Consider the following 9,996-nt stretch of genomic DNA (forward strand, 5'->3'; position numbering starts at 1 on the left):
ATTGATTCTGGCAAGGGGTGGCTTTTAAGGCAGACAGTCAAGTTTTGCTTCAGTCTGACTGGCATCGTATTGTGGGAAATATCAGGCCACTCTTAGACTCTCTACAGCAACAGATCTCTGTGGTTCTTGCTCCTCACACAGCTTGTGGATGATATCAGTGTGCTCTGGAGATTTGCTTTTGCAAATTGTGCATCCTTGAAGGATGCCAAGAGACCTGACACTGTGGAAGAATCTGCTTTCTGTTTTTCCACTGTCAGGTTCTAGCTCTCAGATCACACAGCCAAGACTGGGAGATCTTTAAATGACACAAAAGTTGTAAAGAGGCACTCCAATACTATCTTACTAATATAAGGCTTATTAGCCCCAGTGCTATTTTTATTCTTTGGAGTAGTTGTGCTTGTTTAGGGTGCGGTAAGATATTTAGCCATCTTGATTTCTCAAAGCTCTGATTGCTTTGAGCTCTGTAGGAGAAAAAAGGAAGGTAAAAAATGCCACCCAGTCTGTGTGGAAATGGCCCAGGATGATAAAGTTCCTACCTGAGTGTGAAATCTACTGAAATGATGTCAGAGCAGTGTCATTAATGGTATTTATGCTTCTCTTCAGGTTCCTTAGACCATATCCATGGTAGAACTGAGAGCCTCAGCAGTGAAGATATGGTGCCAAGCAGAGAGGCACCAGTCTTGCTCCGAGACACATATTCCCTTCACTCAGTTGCTGCTTTCTTAAGCCCTGGCAGCAGGCATGAGTCCTCCTCCCACAGGAATGGTTTGATGTCCTGTGATATACCTCAGAAGAGCAATCCATCTCAGTCTCATGCAGGCAGGCAGCGGTCTGCCTCACCTGGCAGTGAGATGGTAACTTTGGAAGAGTTCTTGGAAGAGAGCAACAGGCTGACTCTACCAAGTGTAAGTAAAAAGAGCTAGATAGCCCATTCCAGATGTCAAAAAACTGTTCAAAGCTCTATTTAGGAGGATGGGGGCATAGGGAAACAAAGAGAGACAAGATATGATCCTTGTTCATATACACAAGTACTATCAAATCTTGCAAAATGAATTGAAGACAGTTTCAATAACTATGGTAAAATTAGCTTTCATATAGCACTCTGCTAATTTATTTTAGTTTATCAGCTATGGCAAATCAGATAATTCACTGCAAGTACCATGTATTGGACTGCTGGGGATTTTTGCTAGCAAATAATTGTGGTCAAGGTTCTGTATCATCAGTTCTCAGCTCCAGGTATTTTTTATTTATAAACTGGTAAATTTTCTGTGTAATTTTCAGCTGCTAAGTCTATAATTAGGAGTGAAACCTAGAATAGTTTTCAATTAAAGTGCAAAATATGCAGTTGTTAAAACCAAATCATACTCTGAAGATTTCAGTGCATTTGAGAAAGTCTGTTTTTCTTGCAGAAGGAAGTTTTTGATACTTTAACCATGTTTGTATGTTGACTGATACTGTCCTGTTGGTTCAGTGACTGCAAGAATATGTCACTCACTGAAGTGCTTTTTTCAAGAACTGTTAACAGGATGGCATTTGTCTTTCACTGCTCAGACATCCTGTACAATAGTGAGGCAGTGCACCATTTGAACGCTATTTTAATATTTTAGAAATAGTTAATTGATAGTGTAAGTGAACAGAGATCTCTGGTTTATGAATGCCTTGGTAAAAGTATTGAAATCAGCAGAACTGTGCCATTTCATGGCATCAGTAAATTCTGGTCCTTGAATTTTCACAGTAGTATTTAAATATGCCTCCTACTCCCTCATTACCCTAAGTACAATTCTTAGCTTTTAGAGATGTTTAAAATTATTACTTTTGTGTGTCTGTAACTACCTGACCATGTCCATTTTCATTCTTTCTGTCATCCTGTTCCTTTTCAGCATCGGCGCAGTTTAAATGAGAATGAAATGATTTCATTACACCAATTTCTGTTAGAAGCTGATGCACTGTATCCCTCTTGCTACTCCCTATGTCCTTCCATTCATCAGGAACATTCGCAGTCACTCGAGTCGATCCTCAGTGTTTCATGTCCCGACAGCGTGAGGCACAGAACAGGCAGGGGAAATAGGAGATGTGCTTCATTCTATATCCCCAGGGTATCCATTGTTCTTATTACGAAGGCAACAGCTCCTGACTTACTACAGCTTTTGCTAGCATATTAATACCTATAGAAGCATACTGTAACTCCTAGTTGTTACTTAAAAGGCTGGCAGATCATTTGCATTAATTGCTCATAAAGTATTTGCAGCGTTTGTTCGTACACGTGCGTGCTTTCGGAGGATTTGTCGTTCTGTAACAGCTGTTTCAATAAAGTTAAAAATAACCTTAACACTTTAACACTTAGTTGAGCTTAGAAATTTTCACAGTGCACTATTACCTTTGATGGTGTTTGCTTATGGAAAATGAGTTTTTTGACTGGAAGAAATATTTGGAACACTAGTGAAATAAGTATATTAAGCTTTAAACATGCTCCCTAGAGAAGAGTAAAGAAGTAAATTTCATGAGCTTGTTCAGCATGTTGTTGGTAATGACAGCATGTCCCTTAACTGTTCTGAGCATGCCTTTTCCTAATAGTACAATGGCAGCTGATCAAACATCGCCATTTTTGGATTGCATGGACCATCCCTATGAAATCTCATTGTATATTTTCTTTTACTGCCAGGTTAATTGTCTGACTGGAAATTTGCGAGTTCATTGTAGGCAAACAATTTTTGTAATGATTTTTTTTGTACATATCATTGTATTGTACATGTAGCTTTTAACATACATAGTATATTGAGCGGGAGAGGTGAAGGAGAAGGAATGAAACGTTTTTGTAATGCTAGCACATCTCCCCAAGGTATTGACTTCTGTTACATCCCTGAAGTTACAGTAGAGTTATCCAGATGGACTGTTTTCTGGAATATGACAGACATCATGGATATCTGCTGAGACCAGTGGCTGATGTCATCAATATGATACTGATGTTAAAGTGACAGTGGCTAATGTGAAAGGAAACAAAAGGGCTGCTGTCCAGGTTGCAACCAAAATTATTTTAAAATTATGACCATTAACCTGGCAAACAAGGCTGTCACAATCTAATCACGATAAGCACATTATTCCTTGAGTTGGATTTATACCCATTTTAAACATTCATCTCTTCTGTTTCCACTGTGTAAAATCTATGATTGTGTTTGGCTTAAATTAAGTGGGAAGGAAGATTTTGTGAATACAGAGTTCTGCATGATTCTTCAAACCAAATGTGTTGTCATTAATGTGACGTGTGTATTTTCTCACACCAGGACACCTCCACTCACAGAGATGACTTGCTCAGCGATTATTTTAGGAAAGCAAATGAGCCTTCAGCTACTGGGAACTTGCTGGTTCAGCCCTGCAGAAAGGAGGCTGCTAAGATGTCCACTAGTCTTGTTGCTCCACCTGTGAAGATGGCTGTGGCTGGTGAAGAAGGAAGAACAGCTAAGCCTGACAATTACATGAAGCCAAACCTCAGACAAGTTGAACCTGATGCTCTGGCAAACCCCCAAGGGCCCCATAAGCTTGGTCACACCCCACAGCACCAGTCTGCCAGCGGGGTGCGGCAGATGGCACAGCCTCAGCAGCCTGGAACCGTGAGCAGGAGGAGCACATCACTGAGCAGGGCATTTAGCTTGGCCTCTGCAGACCTCCTCAGGGCGGCTGGCCCAGAGGCCTACAGGCAGGAGAGCCCTCAGAAGTCAGGAGCAGAGCTGCATGGGGGCAAGGACATTGTCTGTCAGAGCACCAGGGCTTCTGTGCCAACGAGCTCCCAGGCACCCTTAAGAGAGAGGCCGCAGTCCGCAAAGGTGGCGGGTTCCGTGCAGGGTGCCGATTCCCGCTGTCGGCAGCTCGATGCGAGGCGCCTTTCCCTCGTCCCGTCAAAAGATGAGAGGCCACTCTCCTTCCATCAGTTTTCTGCCTCACCCACTGCATCCACCAGCAGTCTGAATGTCCAGCAGCAAGAGCGTGTGAACCATGGGCAACACTACTCGTCTGCATCCCATACTCCCTCGAAAGCCAAACCCAAGTCAGCACCTCGTACTGAGGAGGTGGCCACAGTGGCTCCTGCCAGAGCTGTTTGCACCAGCACTGAGGGAAATACTTCCCCAGGGCAAGGCCAGGGTGATGCCGCACTTACCAAGTGCCAGGGTAAGCTGTTAGAAAGCAGCTCTGGGGCTGTAGAGGAGCCCGTGAGAGGAAGCAGCTCCAACAGCACTCCTGGGTCTCCTGACCCCCAGGGGGATCAGCAGACAGTTTGGTATGAGTATGGCTGTGTGTAACTCACAGGTGTAGCTGTAATATGTGTGTTTGGTATGGCTGATGTCCAGGTACCATTTATCTAGACACCGTCAGGTCTTAAAAGGCATCACCTACAGGCTATTCTGACTGTTCTCCATGTACTGTTTCCTAGTTGGAAGAGTGTGATTAAGGGAATCAAGGAGCAAAACCCCAGTCCTTCTTCTGACACTGTTGTGCCTAAAACAATGGAAGCCTGACCTAATCTCACAGCAAACTTGGCACCTGATTCTCACAGATTATGAGCATTCCTCAGTCCAGCAGAAGCTTGGCAAGGTCCTCTATCATTGCTGCACTGTGCACCCTTTCTGCATGCATTAAAGAAAAGTTTCACAGGTCCTGTGTGTGCTAAACTCAGCCCCACCATTGGAAAATAACCACACTGAAAAGGTCATATAAAAGCCAAACTTCTCCCCCAAAGACAGAACCAAATGCTTGATTTAAGTAGCGTAGATATGAAGAGCAAAAGTGCGTGGCTTTAGCCATGGGTCTGGTCAAATCTATTTTTCTACCCACAGACACATCTTATAGAAGGTATTGTATAGACTTCAAGGGTCACATCTCAGCCTTTCCCACTTGGACTGTGTAAACACAGAAACCAGCATAATTACCCCACTGCCTTCACTAGAGCTGCAGTTCAGTGGATCCTTGATTCTGCAGAGTGGTGCTGCCTTTTGAAACTTGTTTTTCTTTTATACAAACACTGGAACTAATGCAGCCTTTCAGGGGAGATGCCATTTCAATTGCAAAGGTGGCATCTCGTGTACAAAAGTGTCCTGTAAGTATGTATATAAGAAGCTCAAGTACTGTATAAGAATGCTGTGTAAATTGTATTATTAGATCCTTGTGTGCATGACAGCTCACATCCTATGTGGGCTTTTGTCTCTTAGAAATCTTTGTTTGTCTCCAAGAATTTTTCTCAGTATAGAAAGCAAAATAATTTTGTACACATGTGAAAGAAATATACTTTTAAAAATCTATTTATGTGCAAAGAAGTTCCTTGTATGTTTCTGTCCAGTGTCATCAGCTGCTTATGTATATATGATCAAATGTGTATCTTTAATTCCGTGTTTGTAAAGCTGTTCTTCTTGCAATAGACTAAATCCTTTAAAAAATACTTGTTTTGCTTGTTCTGATTTAATTTAGTAAAAGATAAAACTGATTCATTTGATGATGTTTTTGTTATATAATATGTAGCAATCCCATTCTGAAGACTACAAAATTGTTTATAATAAAGATTAAAATAAAATAAATTGATAATGTACTTTTTGTCCTTGGAAAAATAAGAACCCCAAAAAGGTGATTCACAGTGCTACAGATCTGTCTGCAACAGCTCTTCATAAGCCTTAGCATTGATTTGTATGTCTCTGTGGTGAAGTTGTATTTGTTTTTATAACATACAAGGTGTACCAGAGGTCTTGTTTAACTGTAACCTTCTTACTGAAGACTGCAGGAGTGTTGAACATGCAAAATATGTGACTTACAGTTCATTCTGCAATTCACCCAATAGATTTTTATGCTTCTCTGAAATACTTCAGACAAGGGCAAACATACTGTCAATTTTCACCAACCTTGCATCTTGTATGGTCTGTTTTGTACTTAACTCTCAGGATGCCTTATGAAAGTGAGAAATTATTCATCTTTCAACATGAAGAGAATGGCAAAAAAACAAAACCTTTCTGCCTTCTCTACTATTTTGGTTGCAAACTATAGTTTTGCAACAAATTTAAAATTGTGCGCTATATGGCAATTTTAGAACATAATGAATGACATGTTGTTAGTAAACTGAAATTCTTCTTCCAGAAATTGTATCTCAAAATGGATTCTTGGCCAGACCAATAAAGGTTCAAGGCTGGTGTTTCAGCCCCTTTTTGGAGGACATTGCAGGCTGCCCTGCTGAGGAAGCGATCTGTCACTTGTTAGTTACTGTAGATCTGCTTTTGCTGCGATTACCTGCCCAGGTGCACGCCTTAGTTGTCCATTTCTGAGTTATTTACAATTATTTACCCTCTCAGTTCTAGTGAGTTAGAATAAAGTACTAAATACATTTGTAGTACCATTCAGGTGTGGGATAATTGTAAATGCAGAGGTTATACCATGGAAGAGCTGTTGAAGCCCAGTGCTGTCTGTGGCGCTCCGGCCTTTCTGGGAATGTTAAGGAAAGCTGTGGTATAGGTGCCCACGCTGCCGTGGCAGGTGTGGTTATTTTGGCGATCTGCTCAGTTCAATTTTTTGTCAGCTGTTCCCTGACAGTCCCGGCACTGCCCGGGCTGTGCTGCGCCATCGGCTGAGGGGCCGGGCGGGAAAGGCCTGCCCACAGCCCCGGGCCTGCCGCGCTTCCTCTGCCTGAGGCGCCAGGGCCAGCGGTGGCATAAAATGGGCCATTTGGTGCCTGAGGGGGAGAAAGCAGTTGTGTTGGGAGAGACAGAGATCGGCAGATCCTCCCGGATGTGGGCAGGGGGAGCTGGGCAGTGGCGGTGCCGTGAGGCGGCGGGAGCTGTGGAGAGAGGTGTTCCCGTGAGGGCAAAGGGTGGCGCAGAGCTGCCCGGGCCTCTCTTGGTGCCGTCCAGAAGTGAGGATGGAAGAGCCGCTGTTTCATTTGCAGCCCGTGCGGCCGGGCCGGGCTGCCAGGGGCACGGCGGGCCGGCTGAGGCCACAGCTGCCCCTCGGACACCGGGAAAAGGGACCTCAGGTGGGCCAGGCTGCGGCACGCTGGCTGCTCCCAGCCCTGCATGGGCCGTAAGACGCCGATGTTTCCTGACAGGAGGGAAGGGCGTGCTCTCTGAAAGTTGCTAATTGTGTGCTAGTGGTGCTGCGAATGGTGCTGGGTTCAGCGCGTCAAGCCGTTCAGTGGCTCATTAATTCTCGAGATGCAGTTTTCTATTAAAGGCCGAGGTTTTGAAGGGCATCCATCACGGTGAGGCAGCCAGGTTGACAGTAATTTCCCAAGAAAGCCGAGGGCTGTGACTTTGGCAACACCCGCTCCCTGCGGTGTGCTCAGGCTCTGAAGCCAGTGAGGCTGTTTGACTGAAGGAAACAAAGGATGGTGTGTGTTTGAGGTAAAATAAATGGCTGCTGTGGGAACAGCTGCCGCGGGTGGCGTGCCCTGCAGTGTGGAGTGTCCTCAGCAGGAATCCGAGCTCCTTTACAGGGATGGCGCCTCACGGAAACCTTGGTCCCATTAGATGTTCTTCCACTGTTCCCAAACTTGGGACCTGATTGTGAAGTGGGCAGACCTTTTCTGATTTCAGTTAATTGAATTCAGAACTTAAAACCACCAGAAGAATAATTTGAAAAAACAGAATTTACTTTTTTCTTTCTATAATGAGGGAAGTTCCAAGTGTTAAGGTCATCATAAAAATAACTAGTGCTTAGCTTAGGAAAACCATGAATCAGCATGTGTTGGAAATTATTTCTGATTGTCCAGACATTTGGGGACATATTAGCTCAGGCACAGGTAGATGACTTTTAAGACAGACCATGGAAGACATTTACCCAGAAACTGTTAGTTCATGTGAAAGGGTTACAGCCTGGATGTTAAACTGATGTACTAAGAACAACACCATTTCAATTTTTGTCTGGTTAAACATGAACCCAACTGTCCAGAGAGCATTTGATTATGGTTTTGCATTTTTAGATTAAGGGGGCAGTGGAGTGTGGAATTAGTTGTAGATTTCACCAAAAAAAATTAATCCTAAAAATTTGCTTCTCTGCCCATCACAATAATGGAATATCAGATCTGAACAGCACTGGAAATGTTCAAAACAAGGTGGAAAATTTGTAAATATTTTTACAAATCGCTAGTACCAGGCAGAATTAACCTGATGTAACAGTGCAGAGTGAAATAATTAAGTTATTGGAAATAACAAATGAAGTTATTGTTATGAAGGGCTGCTAGACTGGAGATCTAGACTGGGCCATGAAGGTCTTTCTTGAAAGTTGGTGCTGGAGGCTGCCATATGAATTAGGAGAGAATGGCATCAGCTGGAAAAGGGCAAAAAAATTATGATTTAAGAGAGTACTGAAAGGAGTTTAAAGTTACTGGGAGAAGCTATGGCAAGTTTTGCAAAACTAAATGATGTTTTTCCAGTTACAAGGATTTTTTTGAAAGTATGAAGAGAACAGTAAAAATTAGAGGTCTGCTGTTCAATAGCTTCTCAAATAGGAAAGTCCTTAAAAGGCTAACCTATGTCCTAAAGACAGAAATGTGGGTTGGGGAAGTGTGACAGAATGCTGAGCTTAGTTGAGACTTGAAGTTTTGTGAAGAATCCCATTAAAGAGTAATGTGGATGTGGAAGGGGCCCCAGTGGAAGAATACTTGTGCTTCTCTCAGCTGAAACGTGGAAGGGACAGTTTATTTATTGACTCCTTTGGAGGATTAGGATGTTATGGTTGGGAATCAAAACTGGTTTTCTCCTGAAAACAGGATGATGAAAATGTGGTTATTCCACAGAAACTAGAAATGTAAAATATCTCAAAAACAAAACACAGAATGCCATGGAAACTGACAGTTCATCATTCCCAGATGTTCTAATCAGTTCTAGTTAAAATACTTGAACATTTTTATCCAATGATTATCATAACTGAGGATTATGTAGCTCTGCTGGTGAGACCATGCCAAAGTGTGTGATGTGTGTGTTGCATACCAGAATGAAAAAGAGCAGCAGATCTGAGTATTGCCTGTGGAAAGCTGTATTGCATGAGGGAAAACAAAAGCAGCCCAGCTCCCTCCACAGTGAGTGACACCCTGTGGTGTGATCTGAAACTCTGCTAAAGGCGAGAGTGCTTAGCAGGAAAGGGAAAATTAAGCTGTTGGTGATACTCATTGCATCAGGTTCTTATAAAATGAAATAGATTAATAAAACATCATAGTGTTATAATGGTTTTGATTTACGATATAAGAGGGTTCATGGGAGAGTTAAACAGCCTCTGCTTTAAGAAAACATTATCAGACAAAACTATAAGAGCCTTCTGCTTCCTCTCCAACATCTCATGGTGGCTGCTTTTGGATTCCACACTGAACAGTGAGCACCTTCTCCATGTAAAAAAAAATCCTGAAATTTACTAGTCAAAAATCACCTCACTTTTTGTACTTGTTGAGTGATCTGGAAGTGCAAGATGCACTAATGGCAAGAAAAGCACAGTTTGTGTTTGGGAACACACTGCTAAGGAAGAACATGAGAGTTTGAGAAGAATGTTCCAGATGGAGCAGCGTAGCTTGCCAGTGGACTGCTGAGGCATATCTAGAAATTTGTGTTAGAGGGAAGAGGCAGTTTTCTGCAAGAATTGGAAAAGTATGTCTGAAGAACTGAGGTGAGTGTTTCACAGGGCTACTACTGTGATTATTTTACCATTTGGCAGGGTATTTTAAAGGTTATAGGATTTTTGGAAGTCTATGTTCCCTTGCCATTTTAAGTGTCTCTGACCAAAACTATCTCATTCTTGTTAAACCCATGAAAAATTTCTTCCTTGCACCTTTGCTAGAGAGTTTTTTCTCTAGTTATGCAAAACTTGGACTTGCATTTGTGTGCACTATGAGCCCACAAAATACCTAATCCACAGATAAGTGTGTTTTAGAGCTGCTGGGGATGTTCAGCTGCAGTATTTCAGCCTTCACAGGATGGAAAACTCCCAATCAGTTTGAGTGCCTCTGCAGGACCCTTATGGCTCTTTATAAGTGAAAGT

At 42.7% G+C, this 9,996-nt stretch overlaps 1 protein-coding gene across 1 annotated transcript in view; it reads left to right on the forward strand.

Moving 5' to 3' along the window:
• The window catches only part of CCDC88C (coiled-coil domain containing 88C), a 95,818-nt gene extending 90,267 nt beyond the window's left edge, over window positions 1-5,551 (forward strand). Inside the window, exons 29-31 of the mRNA XM_083863633.1 lie at window positions 604-905; window positions 1,881-2,096; window positions 3,282-5,551. Of these exons, the coding sequence (XP_083719759.1) occupies window positions 604-905; window positions 1,881-2,096; window positions 3,282-4,295 (1,532 nt within the window). The 3' untranslated portion in view covers window positions 4,296-5,551. The remainder of the gene's footprint in view (window positions 1-603; window positions 906-1,880; window positions 2,097-3,281) is intronic.
• The last annotated feature ends 4,445 nt before the right edge of the window (window positions 5,552-9,996 follow it).

This window comes from Zosterops lateralis (genome assembly GCF_965231275.1).
Source record: "Zosterops lateralis genome assembly, chromosome: 6".
Lineage (NCBI taxonomy): Eukaryota > Metazoa > Chordata > Aves > Passeriformes > Zosteropidae > Zosterops > Zosterops lateralis.